General features: G+C 31.9%; 2 protein-coding genes across 2 annotated transcripts; both read right to left on the bottom strand.

The window, feature by feature from the left end:
• Positions 1 to 722: 722 nt before the first annotated feature.
• LOC110425323 (Prolyl oligopeptidase family protein) lies at positions 723 to 8,812 on the bottom strand. The gene is made up of 11 exons (XM_021440213.2): positions 8,447 to 8,812; positions 7,984 to 8,267; positions 7,690 to 7,884; positions 6,499 to 6,845; positions 5,308 to 5,599; positions 4,129 to 4,287; positions 3,141 to 3,506; positions 2,541 to 2,606; positions 2,337 to 2,385; positions 1,304 to 1,427; positions 723 to 1,211 (listed from the first exon to the last, which is right to left on the bottom strand). Exons 1-11 carry the CDS (start codon positions 8,763 to 8,765, stop codon positions 1,121 to 1,123), a joined length of 2,292 nt encoding a protein of 763 aa, XP_021295888.1. The 5' UTR covers positions 8,766 to 8,812; the 3' UTR covers positions 723 to 1,120.
• Positions 8,813 to 11,258: 2,446 nt separating this feature from the next.
• On the bottom strand, positions 11,259 to 15,685 carry LOC110414231 (phytochrome-associated serine/threonine-protein phosphatase). Its single transcript, XM_021425315.2, has 10 exons — positions 15,354 to 15,685; positions 14,625 to 14,771; positions 14,442 to 14,509; positions 13,832 to 13,889; positions 13,305 to 13,415; positions 13,171 to 13,221; positions 12,227 to 12,370; positions 12,056 to 12,151; positions 11,899 to 11,970; positions 11,259 to 11,680 (listed from the first exon to the last, which is right to left on the bottom strand). Exons 1-10 carry the CDS (start codon positions 15,432 to 15,434, stop codon positions 11,597 to 11,599), a joined length of 912 nt encoding a protein of 303 aa, XP_021280990.1. The 5' UTR covers positions 15,435 to 15,685; the 3' UTR covers positions 11,259 to 11,596.
• Positions 15,686 to 19,455: the final 3,770 nt, after the last annotated feature.

The raw sequence follows: 19,455 nt of genomic DNA, 5'->3' as shown, positions 1-19,455 counted from the left end.
AGACAATTCATTTATCTTTATATGATTCATACAATATCCAACTACATCCTTTTTGAGCATCCTTAATTAGAATTTGTAGAGATGAAATCAAAATATAATACTTTGATAACAATGAAGTCTCAAATTTAAGGATTACTTACATTACTAACACATGAGAATTTAATCTTTTGAGACTTTGGTGAAATATTAAATGAAATTCTCATGACAAGTCAAGTTTAATGAAGTTGTTCTTACTTGAACAAGTACCTACATATTTGTTTTAAGTATCCTATACATCAATCATATGAGATCGATTACCTATTCATAGTGAGAAACATTACATGTGCGAACCTTGAAACATTATTGATCCTCGATCTCAGTAATACATTGGCTAGGAACATTTAAAATGTGTATTTTAATGTATTAGAATCTCATCATAATTGTAACTTTCTAAAATTTATATGCATAGCATCAAATATACAAGAGTTTCATCCAAATTAATTTTATGATAACTTATTATCCATAAAACTTATTTGATGAAGTGAAACCTTTTAAGATTTTATTCATTTTTCAGTTTATATCGCTTGCCCAATGAATTAGCTCGCAGGTATACACTTACATCTATAACATTATTAAAAGGGCTTCCTCATTTTGCCACGTATAAGGCTTTAAAGAGGGTATTTTAAAGCTCTAACAAGATGCCTTCAAGAAGGGGTTTTAGAGCTCTAACAAATTTTCAAAAAAAATATTTAAATTGCCCCAGCGTGTGCGTACAATTAACAAATAAAAAATGTTCCTTAACAATTCTATCAAAGAACAATAGTAGACTCTAAAACAAAGAAAAAACAAGTTGATAACAAATTTGAAGAAAAAACAAAAGAAGAAGATGAAAATGAGACTTACAAGCTGAGCAGGCCAGTAACTGTATGAGAGCAAACAATTTTGATTAATTCAACAATAAAATCAAGAGTGAGTCAAACTCAGAACTAAAGCATCAATCAGACTATCACGAATGCATGCTTGCACAAATGTCTTTCAAAACCATCTCATAATGTTTCAACTTCCCCTCTTAAGTCCTCTCCCAAAGAATGGATAATGAGTTTACCGATTTGCCATTGCCTCTCTGACATGCATCGGTTTATCAGTTCTGAGCAGACCCAGAGGTTGGAATCATATCCAGGGCTCTCAGTATAAAAGCATATGTCATGGCATCTTCTTGAAGCCTCTCAAATCTACATTCAACAGAACATGAACCAGTAATATATATTAAAATCATATAACTTACAAATGTAATATTCAAAAAGCTAATAACTTTTATTAGTACCTTCCGGATTTTGAAAAATGGCCAGCACTAAGTTCACATTTGAACAACAGATCATTGCCATCAGTTTTCATATCCCTTAGTTTAGCTACAAACTTCGCAGGTTCGGAGTACATAACTCGCGGATCTGTCACAATATATTAAAAAGATTAAATTGGGCCGTACAGAGAATACTAGATTTCTACTCCCAACTTTTCCAAATGTAATCCAACGAAACAGAATCTATCGACACTACTATGACATACACCAGCAAGATGCTTCAAAAAGTAATACTAGACAGCATTTTATTGAGTAATAAGCATAAATATAGGAGTAATTATGTGGGATTATTTGGCAGGTTCTCAATTGTTAGTGTGGACCTTGCAGTTTGAACATCTGATTTACTTCTAGAACAAAAAACTTCCCCAAATTTTGGAAGTTACTTGACAAGTAGGCAATATCCTGCAACATCAAATGGATTTTTATAATCTTTTAAGTCACATTTTGCCACAGTTGGACATAAATCACAACTAACAAATGTTAGTGTCTCAGGATAATAAGCAATCAAAATCTCAGACGCAATCAGTTTTCAAACAAGTGTTAACTGCAAGCAAGCAGCACATACAGGGTTCTTAAAATTGTGCACAAGTCTTAAAACAGAGAAGATCTGTAAGAGGTGCAGATGTAGTTGTGCCCTTGTATGTGTCTTTCACTACAAGAGGTGCCCATATTTTCTACAGCAAACTTCCTATCCAAGTAGCTTAATTGTTCACAGATAAATATGTAGAAAGAGGCTCTTTTAACCACCCGTAAAACATTGCTATCACTTAACAACTTCAATCCCAAGAAATTCCTTCAATCATAGCCAGGACAGTTCTAAGCTTCCTACTTATTTAAAATATTTCCCATGCGTTGTTAATCTGTAGAATTTTCCATTAGCAAAGGCAAGCAATCGACTCCCTTGCTTTCAACCTGTCAAGGTTCCTATGATGACAAACTATGAGTAATGCATTGACAAAAAGAAAACAAAAAACATGCATTAAGCCTTTATACTTACCGTGTAAACCAGCTGTAACAAGGATATTAGGATAATTTTGAGCCTTTACCTGTAATATATAAAAATATTAAAGCCTAAACATAACAAATAACTTCAAGTAATAAATATTCTGCACTCCACAATCATGTTTGAATAAAAAACATTTTGCTATTCTATGGAACACTAGTCAAGAATGCCAGGAAAAAAACAGCATTAGAGTCTTACATTATCAACAGGGGAATACGACTTCATATAGAAGTAAAACTCTTCCTTGCGAGGGTCACCCCATTCCTGTTGTGGAGAGAGAGAGAGAGAGCATGGTTAGCATTTTACTAGTTGGACTCAAGGATTTAATTTTAAACAAATAAGGCTTATATGATATTCAATAAAAATAATTGAAAATTTTCAGGGTGGATCTTAGAACAAAGAAAACAACCCCATATATTTAATTTAAGGATAAATTTGTTAACCTGATAAATTAATAGGATAACTAGGTCATCATCTATCATTAGTAATAGAGTCCATGCTTCTACATAGTACAGATTTGTACTGATGGTTATGATGCACACAAATGCAGAGTGTTCACAAAAATCAAATAACACTGAAATTACTTAAACGTGTTAACACATAATTACATTATTCAATAAGCAGGTAGTCTCCACAATCATGATATTAGATTTGAGCATCAAATCAATCTCCTTAAAAGAGTTAAAGTCTGCCAAGCAGAGAACCCAGTTCAATATATATATGCGACCAGCACCATGTACCACATTGTTCAATAGTCATGCAAAAAAAAAAAAAAATCCTTGAGGAGGAAGAAAATACCTCCCACTCTGAAGTTGTAAGAGGGATAGTAGGGTCAAGCATTGTAGTCAGGACATCTACAAAAGGCACTCCAGCTACAGCAGCCTTGAACAAATCAGGCCTCATGTTAAGTACAGCACCTATAAGCAATCCACCAGCACTTCTTCCCTCAATGCACAATGTTTCCTTTGAACAGTACTTCTTTTCTATTAAAAACTCAGCACAAGCAATAAAATCAGTGAAAGTATTTTTTTTCTGGAAAAACTTCCCGTTCTCATACCACTGCCTTCCCATTTCACCACCTCCACGAATATGAGCTATTGCAAAGATAAAACCACGATCTAATAGAGACAGCCTCGATGCCTTAAAGTCAGGATCTACGCATGTCTGTTAACAAACAAGGTACATCGTATATTACAAGTCTGAAAAATAATAATTATAGACCCACACTTGTGCTTGTTCAACTAAAAGGATACATCAAATTGATGCAGCAGATAACACACATGTCAAAATCATTGTTACAATATTAATGAAATATTATCAATGAAAAAATTTGACAGCTCCACATTGTTTTCATCATTTGCAACAATGAGTTGAAAGATCAAACTGGTTGAACGTAAACCAGTAAAGTGGCTTCTTCAAAGATCATTCAACTTTCTAGATACAGAATTTTAAGAAACTAAAGGGAGAAAGAGGAGTGAGGATGGATGCCCCAAGAATTGAAACAAGAATGAAAACTTTTAGAGGCTTTCATAGTGTTCACAAATCCAGAAAAGGCTCGAAAAACCTGGGACCAAACCCTGCAGGGTATAATCAAGGAAGACTATAAGAGCATAGAAATTGTCTTTCACACATCACATTAAAATAAACTGCCTATTTATCTATTTAGTTATATATTTTCATTATGGTCTAAGCAAACCAAGATCTGTGATCAAATGGAAGCAGAACAACCCCATTTGGCAATTAAGCACCTCTAGCATGAATTTACCCCATCAGCTGCATTGTTTACCTCATATGAACCATAGCCATAAAGCAACATTGGATCAGACCCATCAAGCTTGACAAGATTCTTTTGGTACACAATTGATATCGGAATCTGAGTACCATCTGAAGCAGGAGCCCATTTCCTTTCAGTGATGTAATTAGATGCATCAAAACCTCCCAAAACCTGAACAAGAGATAATGCACAATATTAGTGCAGTATAACATATGCCGAACCAAATACAATAATGAAATACAATTTCACAAACCTTCTAATTTTATTTCTGACCAGTGAGAAAAAAAGGGACCAAAGTTTCCAGATGGACAATGAGTTCTTTCACAAAAAACGATCAATACCCTTTTAAGAACAGATCAACTCACTAAAAACTAAAATAGTTTCACAAAAACTCCGAAAAACAGAGAAGGAAATTGCCATAAAAAGCAGAAAACTATCGATACATCGAAGAACCCAAGCAAAAAGGGTCAGAGAGAAAAAGTCACATGAAGAAACATAAGAAAATGTATTTTACATTTAATGAGCAAGAACCGTTAGTCCTTTGATCAAATTTAAGGCCAAAAATGTTGACTACATCTGAAAAGTAGTACTATTTGGAAATTTTGGAAATAATAAAGTGAAATTTTCTAATATTAGAATATCATGAACACTATTTATGATCTTGGAAGGTCCATGTTTAAGTATAAATCAGTTTAGAAAACCATGGTCAACTAAATTGAATGCAGTGTGTTAACTGTGAGGCCAGAATTATGACTGAACATCGTAGCATGCATCAGAAACCTCCAATTCCTAGTCAACTGGAATAAACAGACTAAAAACACAACACGATATGATATAGAAGGCGTTACTCAACAAGATACATTCCACATGAGGACTATTATTGGTACATGAAAAGATAAAATCTAGAAAACAAAGAATATTGTTACATGAAGGTAGGAAGAGCAAACCACAGATAGCAAAGCAACATATACTCAAGGAGGAAACTAGGTAAAGACAATTATATTTGTAATTTTCTTTTCTGGTACTAACTACACCTGTAATTTCCGTGTAAATAAGATCTAGCCTAGTCAGTCACATACTCAAATATTGCATGCTTAACCCTAGTTTTACTATTTAGATCTTTGACTTACTCTATGCTTCGTAAAATCATTTCTTATCATGGCTCAAATATTAAAAATCAGCAGTGCTTACAGTTTCAATCTTCTTCAAAACGGACTCCCCAGTATTCATGTCATAGTCGTAGACACATGGAGGCATCCTCAGTGAGCTATATGAAAATCGTAAAATGGTGGTTGAAAATTGTGATTCTGATGGACCCACTGAGTATACAGGGTCAACAAATTGAACTGCTTGGCCACCTTGGAGGGTTATGAGAGGCTCATCAACAGCTGGAAGGCGGTAAGTAGTAATTGTGGGCAAACCCTGTTCGCGCTCATAGACAACAAGATGATCACTGAAAAGTTTAACATCCTGAATCTTTACACTGGAAAAGAAAAAAATAAAATGGTAAGCTATAAGTCACAGTAAGGCATATCTTTCAAACATGCAAGCACCAAAGCTATGACACAACCAGGAAACTCCAGATTCCCAGCCCCAAACCTGAACAAACCCCCACCCCGTCCACACTACCAAAAAAATCATACCAATAATTGAAAGCTTGCAAAATAGTAACTAAACTAAATCAATCACCAATGAAGCAAAGCCTCCGTCCACATGGGAGTGAGAAATCAACATTTCCACTTCCAAAAACCCAGAATAGCATTTGGTAATTTATCCACAGTTTCAAAACTCAATAAAAACATAAACTATACAATCTAAGGTCCAACCCAACAGAAAATTTTCATCTAGGTTTTAACTCATCCTTTCACCGGTTATGATCAAATAACCACAGGTGAGAACTGATGATTTCACTGGTTAGAGCACTAGCTCCTTGCACATACATCATTTAAATCATTGGATGGTTTAACTTGTATTTCTTGCAAAAGCAGCCATCATGAAACAGACAGTGATTCAATACTGAAAAAGAAATAATTAAGCAAAAATGTATAGCAAGTTAAGTCAAGTAGTAACAAATGATTCCTCAGCAAATCCTGCTCTGTTTGGAATTGTATAATATCATTTCAAAACCAAACCGGTTAGTTGCTGCAGCATAAAAGGATATTCAGCAAAAAGGGTGTTTCTATGTTGAAGCAATTACATGTTCATAAGATCACACAATCCAAACACCCTCCCCCCCACCCTCGTAGTCTCCCCACCCCCAGTCATAACTATGATACTCTAAATAATGATTTAAGTACAACTCCAATAGAATCGAATGCCATATATCACCTATGAATTAATGCATGGTCATTGTAGATGGATTTATTTAGAATTCATTCCAACCTTGCCCTGTGAGGAATAAGAACTGTTGTTTCAGATGTATTATCCACTGGACAAGCTAGTAGTTCCGAATTGAAAAACTCATCACTTCTCCGCTGGATAAAAAAATGATTTCCACGATGACTGACTGAGGTATCAATGCCGTTTATACGGAGCGTCAAAACTCTAAGCCCATCTTCAGGCTTTGAAACCTCAAGATAAAAGACAAACCTCGTAATTTTGCTTTGGGATGCAATAAATAAAAATTTCTCACTCTCAGAAGCTCCAAGATCAAGAGAAAACATATCATCCTTCTCATGGTAAAGGCATGAGTCACTGGATTGTTCTGACCCCAACTTATGCAACCATACCTGTCATCAGCAATAAAATCAAGGCAAATTACTGGAGTTGTGCTTCGGAAAATAACATAAGGAAGGCTCTCGATTTAGATTAAACTGATTTTCCCATTGCCTGCCAACAAAGCAGAACAAGAAGATAAAGATAACAAAAATATAAGTCTACCAGGAATTGAAGAAGGCACATGATCCTGATATCTAGAAATAATATTACATGCAAATGTAATTTATTATTAGATCCTACAGGTTAAAGGTCTCATGAATGTTAGATTTATACGTGTAAACGCCCAGAAAAAGGGATACATGAGCAAAAACAATACATGCTATATCCTTTAGCATCAAGGTGCTTGATAAAAGAATATCAAAATTGGCATAAACTGGAAATTTTGCTCTCCATCGTGCAGTTATAAGAACCTCCAGTTGAAACTCAAATATTTAAGTAATCAGCTTAGAAGAATTAAATGATTAAACTTGCTGCCTATCTTTAGGTTTTCTGATGAAGTGATCCAAGAGAGCACATTAACATCACAGAATACATAGAGAAGCCTCAGATAGAAACTCTTAACAGACATGCATTACACAATTAAACTAATCACTAGCTGTTGTATGGTCATATTATGTAGATGTCCATCTTCGTAATATAAAGAGTATGATACAGACATTCTTCAATGGATAATGGTACTGATACAGATACCACTGGCGCAAAACAACATGAGCAGAGAAAGGGACGGGGGGAGGGAAGGGGGAACTAATGGAAGGCTAGAGCTATGAACATTAAGAAGCAAGGGAACCAAAAAAAAGGATTAATGTCTATAACAAGAAGTGAATAAGTTAAGGCATGGAAATAGAAAACTCATACCTTATCTGGCCGAAGGATCTCATCCATTGTAATGTAGACTAAAGCTTCATTACCAGCCCATTCAAGATATGGCGTTACACCTACTAATGGCGTCCCCACCACAGCTCTGGTCTCTGCATCAATTACATAGACTGTATAAATTTCATCTCCTTTAGTGTCTTCAGCGTATGCAACCAACTTATGGTTTGGACTGACCTGAACAACAAGGTGCAGAAAGAGGCCTCATATAACAAATGATCCTTTAGAAAAGGGAAAGCAAGCATATTCAAACGAATTTAACAGATCATCTCTCACCTTGAAAGCACCAATTCTATAAAAATCATATTCTTGAGCCTTAACATTCTCATCCAAGATTACATGCTCCGCCGGAGCATCAGGCCCTGTAGGCATGGTGTCATTAACAGAAGGTGGAGCATCGCGATTAGGAACGAGACGCCTACAATATTGAACATATTCTTTCCCTTCCAATGTCCTTGTATAATAATAGTATGGCCCTTTTCGTAAAGGTGCAGATATATCATCCTCCCTTATTCGACCTCTTATCTCAGCATAAATTTCATCTTCAAATTTTTTGGTCCCTACAGCCGGATATTTAACTTTCAATAAATGTTACACAATCGAAGAATAATTAAGCAACCAAACAAGTGAATGCAACTCAATATACTTTCAGATCAAAACAGTAGCAAAGTAGCTCTAACATTGACGAGAAACAAACAGAAAGTTGAGGAAGTTTATATATATATATATATATATATACCGGACATCTTGGCCTCGGTATAGGCGTTTTCTTCTCGAAGATAAGAAATGACTTCAGGATTCTTGCGGGAGTCATCGCGAAGCCAGTAGTAATTGTCAACTCTAACGTCCCCGAACAACTCCATCTCGTGCTTCACCTTCTTGGCCAACGGCGGAGACGGAGGTTGAGACGGAGAGATCATGGTGGCCGTTGATTGGTGAGAGGGCGAGGGCGACGGTCTTGGATGTGCGGCAACGATGCGATGTGAAGCAGAAAAAAGCAGCGCTGGAAGATACAGAATTCCGCCTATACTCAAACCTCGCGGATACATTTGGAACATAAGGTGAACTAGAATTTTTTTAAATCTTTTTCTCCATTTGACATGTTAACATTATCTCATCATCTTATTAATATTACATAATATTAAAATATTATTATATCAATATCACATGATATATTCATCATCGTATCACATAACATTACCACATCAATAAAATTTATCAAGTCAACACTAATGTTATTAACTTTAATGAAAAAAAACTAAACTGTTATAATTCTCAAAAAATAGATTAAATTGACCAAATTTTAAATATAAATCTAAATTAATGAAAATACATTATTATTATTATTATTAGAAACAATTTAAGTACTTTAATCAAGATATTTTAGTGAAAATGATGAGTTACTGTTATTCTTTTCATCAATATATATATGGGACGATTTTTTATCGTTAAAAACGAAATTGTTTTAAAAAATAACTATCTTTTTAATGTTAACTATTTTTAATCAAAAGAAAAAAATTTTGAATAAAATTAGTTTGAATGAAATCTTTTTATATTCAAATTACACTATCTAAAATTTGAGTCAGCTTCAGAAATGGCAACTGAAACAGTGAAGAGTGCAGCTACAGCTACAAGCATGAGGAAGAGAAAAATGATAACAGATGCAGCCTTTGAAAGGGTTGACAAGATAACGTTTCAATTTTACATAAATAATGGACTAAGACTCAAAATCTCCCCAAATGTCGTGCTTGTCATGAGTATTGGTTTCATTACTTTTGTTGCCATTCTCCATGTTATAAGCAAATTGTACTTTGCTCATAAGGAGGCTTGAAAAGTGTATTAACATTAGCAAAATTAAGTTTCACTCTGTTGATTTTCAATTTTGCTTTGATGGATTCAATTTCTCTCTTTTTTCCTTAGAATACCAGCATTTTTTAATTTTCTTGTATTAAAAAAATAAATAAAATAGTCAAAAATATAATGATCCAAATTAGAGGATTTTGGATAATATCTTTTTATCCAAATCCATTTCATTCCAGCGAGTTGAATAATTTTTCAATTCATATTTATTTTCATATCAAATTCTTTTTTAATTTTAAACTTTTATCTCTATTGTGAAAGTATTTAACTTCAAAAAGTTATATTCCAGTGAAACACAAAGATAAAGAACAAGTTACATACTACGTTTAAAAAATATTATTATTACATATTATATTTAAAAAAATATTATTACAGTTGAAAAAAAATTATTACACATTTTAATTTTAATTATTTATGTTGTAGTGAAATACAAAGTAGCATATTACACGCCATATTTAATAATAGAAAGGAAAAACAAAGACATTACAAGCCTAAGTAGATATTACACACTAAAATTTAAACAACAAATGTTACACTCCAAGATAAAAGCTTTAGCACCAAATATTATATGTCAAAGCCAAAGCTTCATCATAAGAGATTACATGCTAAAGCCAAAGCAAGAGATGTTACATATTAAAACTTCAATATATGTCAAGATCAAAGCTTCAGCACTAAAAAGGTTACACACCAATTCCAAAGCACTAAAATCAAAGTAAAAGATGTTACACATCAAGGTCAAAATTTTAACATCAAATGTTATATTCCAAAATCAAAATTTCAACACCAAATGTTACACGGCAAAGTTTCCTTCTTCCTATTGATATTATACGCTAAGACATAAATCACTTTATTACATATTACGATATGTTCTAATGAACTTGCGTTATTGAAAAACTCAATATTAATAAACCTAAGAACCTGTTATTACTCACCATACCATATTTTTTTTATCTATAGATAGATAATAGAGAGTTTTGTGAATGAAAACTAATAGATCCAAAAATATATTATTATCTTTCATGTTATACTCTTTAATATGTAAATCAATGATTCTTTAGTCATTATTCTTTTATCTATAAATTGACAATAATTTAACAAAATGATGATAGTGGTAAAATTAAGAAGAGTTAGATGAAAAGAGAGAAAAATAGAGAGCACAACAACTTGAGTACAACAGACATATGACGAGAGAGAAAAATTGAAAATATTTAATTTATTTAAAATAATTTTAGAACATTTTTTCATCTAATGACTAATTTTAGTTAAAAACAGTTAAATTTATCTTAATAATTATTTTTTAAATTACAAAATTATTCCTCAGAATTTCGTATATATATACATATATGAAGTAGGAACCAATCATATTAATTCTGGATAAACATTAAAGAAACATATCCCAGGATTGACCTATTAATTTTTCCTAGAAAACTGATGAAATTCTTCATTTCCAGATACCAGACAAGCTAGCATTAATAAGAATGACATAAGTGTACTTTTCTTGCCCAAACATGTCTGCTTTTTGATTCATTTCCATGAACCAGCCTCAATCTTCAAGTGAACAAGAAATTAGAACCTGTAGCAGATGACTAACAGAAACAATTCATCATACAATTGGAACCGCCACAATCACCTTCAAAATTCCCAATGGCAAACAAAATTGATCCAATCTCATTTCAGTACAAAGGAAAACATAAAATGATAAATTTTTTAAACTAGATGAAGCAGTATACATAATGAAACAAATACACAACCCAGGAATTCAAAACAGACATTAGCTAAACGTCAAGTAGCATATATTAATAGAGAACGTATGGGAATGATGACCGACGTTTAAAGAAAAAGCCATGTTGCAACACACAGCAACCTTGACACACATCCCACTAGTACCCCAGAAGCTGCTTGGACCAGACAAAATTTCCAGGACAGGTCCATCTGCAAACACCATATCAAGGCTTCCTTGTTACACCTCCTTTGAACAACCAAATGCTTTGATAATTTTACAAGTACTGCAGTATGTGACTCCCTTTGATTACAAGAAATAAGGAACTCCTGTCCTGGGCCCTCTCATCTGATTATTCTCTTCTGTCTCAGTGAAGAACTTCACTTCTCTCTCCTGAAGAAACACCAAAAACAATAAGCATCATGAATAGAACCACTTTGAGGAAGAGATTACAGTATTATCAATACTAGCTATGACCTAGGAAAGATCTTCCTTGCTGTAACCATTTTAACAGACATAACTGGAAAACAACCTGCAATCCTAATTAAATTCGATACCAAAGGCAGACTAAGGTCTTTTGTACTAGAAATGCATAAGAAAAAAATTCTCACCATATTCTCATTAAAGCTCAAAATAGAAGCTACATTCCCACAACGGTAACAATAATTCGGTGCAGACCACACCTGAAAAAATCAATAATCAAAAAATTCCATTAAGCTCTTAATACCATAAAGCAAAAAAGATGAAAACAGAAGTTTAGTTTCTCACAGTTACTAGGCCTTTATCCTGAAACATATACTTAAGACCTTCTTGCACAAGTTGGTGAGCTCGACAAACAAGATCAAGATTATTTATGTGGTTAAACTGCAATGGATGAAAAGGTCAAAATTATTATTTCAGCATGACAACATGAGCATAGACTGAGATGATATCAATTACCTCAGATGTGACCCTGGACCCAAATAGCCAACCTGCTCCACGTGGACTGACTGCCCATGTTTCAATATCTTCAGGATCACTCCACATGAGATCACAGAATGGGCCTTCATGAGGAATTTCACAGTTCCGCTCAATTACCCTTATCTAGCATAAAAGCAGAGGAAAAAAAATGCACGTCAACATCATATAATGAAAAGACAAAACAAACTAACAATCACTACACTATAGTCGAACAACTCCCTTGGGAAAACTAGTACTTGTTAAGGAAAATACCACCTATGTGAAATAGATGATGATTGACTAAAGAGTCAACTATCCCTTCAGAAGAATCCCAATAATATGCAAATGCACAACCAAGTTCTTACCTTAATAAGATTTGGAGTGGATGGTTATTCACTAAAATCAATAGGGAAGATATTAATCCTGACACTAGATGGTTACAAAGTCAATAAAGTCCAATGCTGCAATGCAACCCCTTAATGGACAAAAACCAGAAAGTTTGCATAATCAACTTCTCCAGAGAGTCTAAACACAGCTCAAACAGTCCACAGTATCAATAAAAAAGAACTATAAACTTCCCACTATTTCTTAAGAAATTCGTCATCTTCTGTTGACTACTAATTTCGCCCTCCCCTAAAATGGAAGGAGGAAAAGAGCCACCATACATGCCCTGTTTTTGTTTGATTCCTCAAGATGTCTCACACCAGTGTACTAAATAATTATTCATGCTTTGAAACTAGAAAACTAGCCTAAACTTCAACATACGCAAGTTGCCATCATAACAAATATCTGGACTGCTTGTAAATACTCTAATAATACAGGACATGACATGTAGAAGTAAGAACGAGTGAAATATATGATAAGTAGAAAATTGGGTGAACTTCTAGGATCGCAGTAAATACACATCTCCAGTCAACCAAAACCTAAGCCAAAAAGAAATATACCTGATCAATTGTTCGTATGTCAGGAGAAAGGCCACCATGTACACAAAGTACCTGCAAAATAGAAACTATTAGATCAATTAAAGAGATGCAAATAAGGTGCTTAGATATAGATGGTGTAGAGGGAAAATGCTTACAGTCCCATCTATAATTGCTGAAAGCGTAAGATAGTCAAAAACATCTGTACAATACCGCCATGCGTTAGCATTTCCGTACTTCCTCTGGCACTCATCATAGAAACCATAAACCTGGTCATTATAATGAACACCATAAATGTCAGTCCACAGCATTTGGGATGCTTTTCCCAAAAATTCCAGCTTTAAAGCACTACTCAACAACCCTAAAAATCAAACTAATATAGTATTGCAAATAGAACTTCCAATAACCGTAATCCTCACATTCAGACTGCTACGCTCAAAATTTAACCTCAGATTTTCAGTAATTTGCCCTTCAAAAGGCATTCAATTCCCTTTTTCCTCAAAAAAAAAAATGAAAAAAGTAATCCTGAAACTATGACCAAGCTTTAAGCACGACAAGAGTCGGCGTCAAAGAAAGAAAAAGACAAGACAGTCTGACATATTTTTAATTACAAACAATAGAACAAGCATTTATCAAATAAGGTCTTTACAAGCATGTTCCATTGTGGTATAATTCAGAGGCACACCTGAGTTAGCTGTCTGCTTTCATGATTCCCACGCAAGAGAGTGATATTAGCTGGGTACCTATAAGTCAGAACATATAAAGAGAAACACAATGTTACCTCTTATTTCAAACAAGAAACATCATTTAATAACGTAACATGCCAAAGAAACAGAACCAGAATTTTAATTTCCTTATAAAATTCTTAGAAAAAGCAATAGCAGAACTAACTCATGATATCAGTATTTTGAGGTTTTTAAATGCAAAAATGACAATGTATACAATATATCCCACTATCTTGCTGCCAAAACACCATGATAGCTTCAAAAGGATCTTCCTACCTGAAGTAGAAATAAAGTAGTAATTTCAAAATAAATAAGAATGAGCATTGAATGTTCTTCCTATATCACTCAACAATTTGAACTGTGTATATTGATGCTGATGAAAACAAAGATCAGATACACCTTATCTTGGAGGTACATTGTACATTAGAGGTCAAGAGAATTGGGCAGGTAATCACATAGTGAACTGCGAACAAGTCACGAGTAGAGAAATAATGCACCCAAGTACATGGTTCAATAGATAAACCCCGATCAAAATTATAAGATGCTTAAGCATCTATCCAGAGGGCATACCTTGCCTTAAGAAGCAAAAGAATGGTGAAAACTTCAAGACTATTATAACCTCGATCAACAAAATCTCCCTATCCAAGGAAAAAGGAATTTTAGCACCTGACGGTTGATATCAAAATCTATAACAGATATCGACAGCATATAAAATTTTCACAACAATTTCCACACAGGAAATCTAAACTATACCATAAAAATGTAATTTGTCTCTGGTACATGACCTCCTGTCTGAAAAAGCTTCATTAGATCATGAAACTGGCCATGGATATCACCACAGACAGTTACTGGACTGTTGACAGGTTGAACATTCGACTCCTCAATGAGGATTTCTTTTACCTGTAATGTTTTACAAAATAAAGTAAATAATGATCCACATTCAGATTAAAAGACACAAAGAATATGCAAGTTGACAACAACCAAATTAATCCACCAAAATGAATAACATAGAATCTAAATAGTACAACTGATACAAAACAAAAAATTATACATAAAATTCTTGAATCAAATAAAATCCTGGAAAATGCAAGTTATTCCAGGTCTGGAAGCATTGCTTTTATTATAAAATAAAACTTAAATAACTCAGTTATGTGTCCCAAATTCTTTAGAAGCAATACTAACAGAGAGAATAATTAAGCACTAAAATTTTAAAACAAAAAATACACAGATGCCATAAGTTTCAAGTACAGAAATGAAGTTGACATTTTCTTGCAATTCTTAATTCATTTCCAAATGCTCAGCTTCATTTTAACAAATCAAACATTCAGTTTCGAATTTCCCTCAATTTCTCAATCACCAAAAGAAACCACACAAACCCTAGTTTTACGCATCAATGTAAACATAAAGAAAAGATAACCAATTTAAAACCCTAGAAGTAGAAATGGGCAAAAAAAATCAAAGAGAAAAGAGAGAAAGAAATACGTATTCGCAAAGAAGCTGAAGCTCGTCTTCCAGAAGATGCTGGCCTTCTTTAACCTTTGCTATCCACTGATCCAAATCCATCGATTCCTTTTCTTTGGAATATGAATTCTTTTTCTGTTGGTGTGTTTTTTAAAGGAAAAAAAACCTGAATAAATATAAAATTTTACGCTCTTCTCCCAGTATCTAGGGTTTTAACCAGAGGAGTGACTGCGAGAAGAAGAAAAATTCAATGGACACTCTTTTCTTTTTCTTTTTTTTTTTTTCTCTCTAGCTTTTTCGTCCGTCTTTCGTTTAAACAATAGAGCGAAACAAACAAACAGATCTGGGCGTTCTTTTTTATTTTTTGTTTTCATTTTAAGGAAGATGGGAAAAAAGCTTAAAAGGGCAGTGAAAACGACAGCGTCTCACACTAATACCCTAATTATTTCTCCTTTGCTTTTTTTTTTTCCTCTCTCGCAACGTGCTGATTACTAGCATAAAAGAATTTTAAGCAAGTCAAATTATATTTTTTTATTTTATGATCATTTTCTAAATTAAACTTTTGATTATAATAAAATTCAAAATCGAGTTTAGTTTGGAGCATGTGATATATGTGACAACGTTTGTAAAATAAAACATTTAATTAGAATTTTCATTTTAAAATTGCATATAAGGAGAGCTCATGAGAATTAAAAATAAATGATATAATATTTAAAAAACATCATCAATTATTTAAAAAAATTCAAATAAGCTTTTATTATTAATAATTAATTAATTATTATTAGTTAAAATATCATTTATCATTTTATGCACATATAATGTTAGTGTGTTATTTGAACATGTTATAATAAATTATGACTAAACATATTGATGTGATATGATCATGTAACATTTTTACCATCCACGTCAACGTCATATAGATATAAAATAACAATAGACATTTTGATTAATAGTAATTAGTTAATTATTAGTTATAAGAATATATCTGATTCAAAATAAAAATTAAAATATTTAATTAAACGTAATTAAAGAATAAAGGCTTAATTAAATTTTTTAAATAATGTAATAACTTTTTTAAACATTATGCCAAAATAAATAGAGGAGATACTAAAAGATAAATCACATGAAGGAAATGAAATTAAAGCAAAGAACTAATGGAAATATAATGAATTAATTTTTTTTCACCAAAGGTCGTATTTAAATTATAATAAAATTATTGATTTTTCATTAAAAAGGGTTATAGTTAAGTAGTTGAATTTCGCTTTCATTAAACAAATATATATTTCATTAATTCTGTTAATCAAATGAGCAATGGTTTTAAAACATATGCAATACTTGAAAACATATTTCATTTTTGTTATGAATAATTTTGTAAATATCCATTTATGTTATCTATATCTATATTTGAATGTAAATTACATTGGATTAATATTAGAATTTAATCCATTCATCTTATTTTTCACAGAGTCATCAACTTGCTTTCATTTTAATCCATCCATCTATCCCCTTAGTATTATCTTCATCTTATAAATTCTATTTAGATAAAGGATTATTAGCCTATAAATAGCTGTTTCACTTCATTTGTAAACACACACTACAATAAGATTTTCTTTCTTCCTCTAAATACTTTCTTCTATAGTTATTCTTTTTCTTCTCTTTCTTTATTTGTTTTTCTAAGTTATATTTCATAATACATCATCAGGACAATTTTCTAATCTCTCAACCTTTGATATCCTTTAGCTTTTATTATTATCTCAAAGTCGAAATTTAATTTTTCTTCAAGTAATTTTGTTTATTGTCATTTTATTGTTTTACTCATATTTTATCAATTTATAATAAGTCAATTTTTAATTTTATATTAATTATTTTTTATTAGTCAACTTATTGTTTTACTTACCGATAACGATATTTTGTGTAATAATAACATCTATGTTTTTTTTAAGTTATCACCATGTCAAATCTTACAAAGCTTGAATTTGTGGCCCTTGATATTATTGGCAAGAACTATCTTGTATTATAGATGCTAAAATTCGTTTAGATGTTATGTGTCTTAAAGACACAACCAAAAAAGAAAATAAAGCATCCAATCAAAGTAAGACAAAAGCAATGATTTTTCTTCGCCACCATCTTCATGAAGGATTAAAAATTGAATATCTCGCAATAAAAGATCTAGTTTATCTTTGAAAAAATCTAAAGGAAAAATATGATCAATAAAAAACAGTAATTGTACCTAAAGCTCATTATGATTGGATGCATTTGTGATTGCAAAATTTTAAAACTGTAAGTGAGCATAACTCAGCATTATATAGAATTAGTTCCAAACTAATTTGTGCAAAAAAAAGGTGACTGATGTCGATATGTTAGAAAAAATAATATTTTCTTTTCGTGCCTCAAATGTGCTCCTGTAGCAGCAATATTGTGAAAAAAAACTTTAAGAAATACTCTGAACTAATTTCATATTTTCTTGTGGTTAAGGAAAATAATGAGCTATTGATGAAAAATCATAAATCTTGCCTAACTAGTTGTGTTTTATTCCCTAAAATGAATACGACATCATTTAGAAATTATGGTCGTGATTGTGGTTATAATTGTAGTTATAGTTGTGGACATGGAAGACGTTGCCATGATTATTGCAATCACAGTAATTACACAAATTATTATTCTGATAATAAGAATGCCCACCATAAATGGATGAATAATGAATATATATAAAAAAATAAAAATAAACAAAATAAAAAGAATATAGAAAATATCTATTAACGATGTGGCATGAAAGGCCATTGGTCATGTATTTATCGTGCGTCAAAACATCTTGTTGAACTTTATCAAGTATCATTGAGAAATAAAAAAAAATCAAAACAAATTTTGTTGAAGATGATAGCCAAGTTGATATAACACACTTAGATGTTGCTAATTTTTTTACCCACCTGAAAGATAAATTCATCATTTGATTGGTGATGGAAATCCCAAAAATAAAATTTCTTAAATTGTTTGTTGAGTATTTTCATATAACTCTATTAGAAACTTGGTATGTTTTAGTATAACTCTATTAAAAAGTTGATATGTTTTAGAATGCTTATTAGGAATTTTTTTATGTGTTTTAATAATAAAGTTTATATTTAATGTTCTCTTATGTCAACTTTTAAGTTTCTTATACTATATATATTTTATTTTCTTAATGAAAATATGGATATTTATCTATTTGGATCCAAGATCAATGATGAAGGTATATGTCAAATAGATAGTGCTATAACGCACATTATATTTAAAGACAATAAATATTTTTTTCACTTGACAATATAAGAAGTTAAAGTTAATACAATATATGATAGTACAAGATTAATTGAAAGCACCAGAATAACCAATATTTCAGTACACAAAGGAACAAAGTTTATAATAAAAGATGCATCATTTTCTACTAAGTCTTAAAGAAACTTATTATGTTTTAAAGATATTCATCTAAATGGATATCATATTAACACAACAAATGAAAGAGACACTGAAGACCTTTATATTACATCTATTTCCTTGGTTAAAAATGGTGTATTGACAAAATTATCCGTTTTATCCTCTGAAATGTACTACACAAAAAATTAGAATAATTGAAACTTTTGCTATAATAAATCAGAAGTTTATTAATAATTTTAATGTTTGGCATGATCAGTTGGACCATCCCGAATCAATAATGATACAAAAAATTATTGAAAATTACTAGATGAGAAACCAATCAATTCCAAAGATAAAATTTTCAAAAAAGAAGAAGAAAAGAGCAAATATACAAGATGGTCAAAAAGGAAACAAAAACTCTAGAAAAAACCCTTGATATAATTAATAAAATTCTAGAAGAAATTTAGGTACTTGAAATAATTGAAAAGGAAGAGATCTAAATAAATTATGTCATGAAGGGAAAAGATAGAACCAGAATGCAATAAACATTGACAATATTTTTGCAAATAACGTAGCGCTCAATTTTATGGAAGAAAATAAAGATCTTGAACCTATATCTATTGAAGAATGTAAACGTAAAAATTATTAGCTAATGTGGAAAGATGCAATCAAGTTGGAATTAAATTCACTTATAAAACATGAAGTTTTTGAATTTATAGTCCATACACCAAATGGT

This window comes from Theobroma umbraticum, unplaced genomic scaffold (assembly GCF_002168275.2).
Source record: "Theobroma umbraticum cultivar Fairchild unplaced genomic scaffold, ASM216827v3 scaffold_30.0, whole genome shotgun sequence".
Classification (NCBI taxonomy): Eukaryota; Viridiplantae; Streptophyta; class Magnoliopsida; order Malvales; family Malvaceae; genus Theobroma; species Theobroma umbraticum.
Note: the sequence above shows the minus strand (reverse complement) of the source record. Positions and strands in the feature narration are given on the sequence as shown.